Source organism: Theobroma umbraticum, unplaced genomic scaffold (genome assembly GCF_002168275.2).
Source record: "Theobroma umbraticum cultivar Fairchild unplaced genomic scaffold, ASM216827v3 scaffold_2041.0, whole genome shotgun sequence".
Lineage (NCBI taxonomy): Eukaryota > Viridiplantae > Streptophyta > Magnoliopsida > Malvales > Malvaceae > Theobroma > Theobroma umbraticum.
In genome coordinates, this window is record NW_018397585.1 from 3,758 (window position 1) to 4,528 (window position 771).

Consider the following 771-nt stretch of genomic DNA (forward strand, 5'->3'; position numbering starts at 1 on the left):
AACTTATACTCTGTTAACGCGAAAGGTTCATGAATTACTTTTAAGAAACTCCATTTTTTCTTTGATTTAGGAAAGAGGGAATTATTCGTAAGCATGTGTCAACCATTAAATTAAATGCTTGGATACTAAAGAGCTCCATTTAATTTCACTTACTCTCTCTTTTTTTTTTAATATTTAATTTATATCTCTCTTTCTTATTTAACTAGGTTTGACAGCGGCAACACTGTCAAATTAATCAGAGATATGTCTACGGAGGAGAGAGAGAACTTTGGGTTTGATGTTCAGAGCATAGACTGGGAGCATTACTTCTTAGACATTCATATTCCAGGTTTAAGAAGACATGTCATGAAGGAACCCCACAACCTTTGTTTCAACAGAACAGATGAAAATTCTTAACCCAATCCATCTAAGACAACATCGATGAAGCTATCATTTGAAATTCCAGCCAGTAGTTCCATAATGATATTCTTGCTTTACATTTGATACTTCATATTTTCTATTTTTCCTATATCAACAAATACAAAAGACATATTTCTAGCTTTACATTTGATCAATACTTCATATATACATGTTTCAATCTTTCCTATTTAATCAAATACGAGAAAATCCTATAAACAATACCAGACATTCAGATGTCAAGAGGAAGAACAGCCATGAATTCTTTGAGACAAAAAATGTAAATGATCTGCTGACATGGGTAACCTGGTACTAAGTTAATATATCAACTTACATGAGTAGAAATGGTGCTATGCTAAAGTCCTCTCACACGGT

At 32.6% G+C, this 771-nt stretch overlaps 1 protein-coding gene across 1 annotated transcript in view; it reads left to right on the plus strand.

Moving 5' to 3' along the window:
• The window catches only part of LOC110428851 (fatty acyl-CoA reductase 6, chloroplastic-like), a 4,081-nt gene extending 3,685 nt beyond the window's left edge, over nt 1-396 (plus strand). The window contains exon 10 of the mRNA XM_089785726.1: nt 207-396. Coding sequence (XP_089641852.1) covers nt 207-396 — 190 coding nt within the window. The remainder of the gene's footprint in view (nt 1-206) is intronic.
• The last annotated feature ends 375 nt before the right edge of the window (nt 397-771 follow it).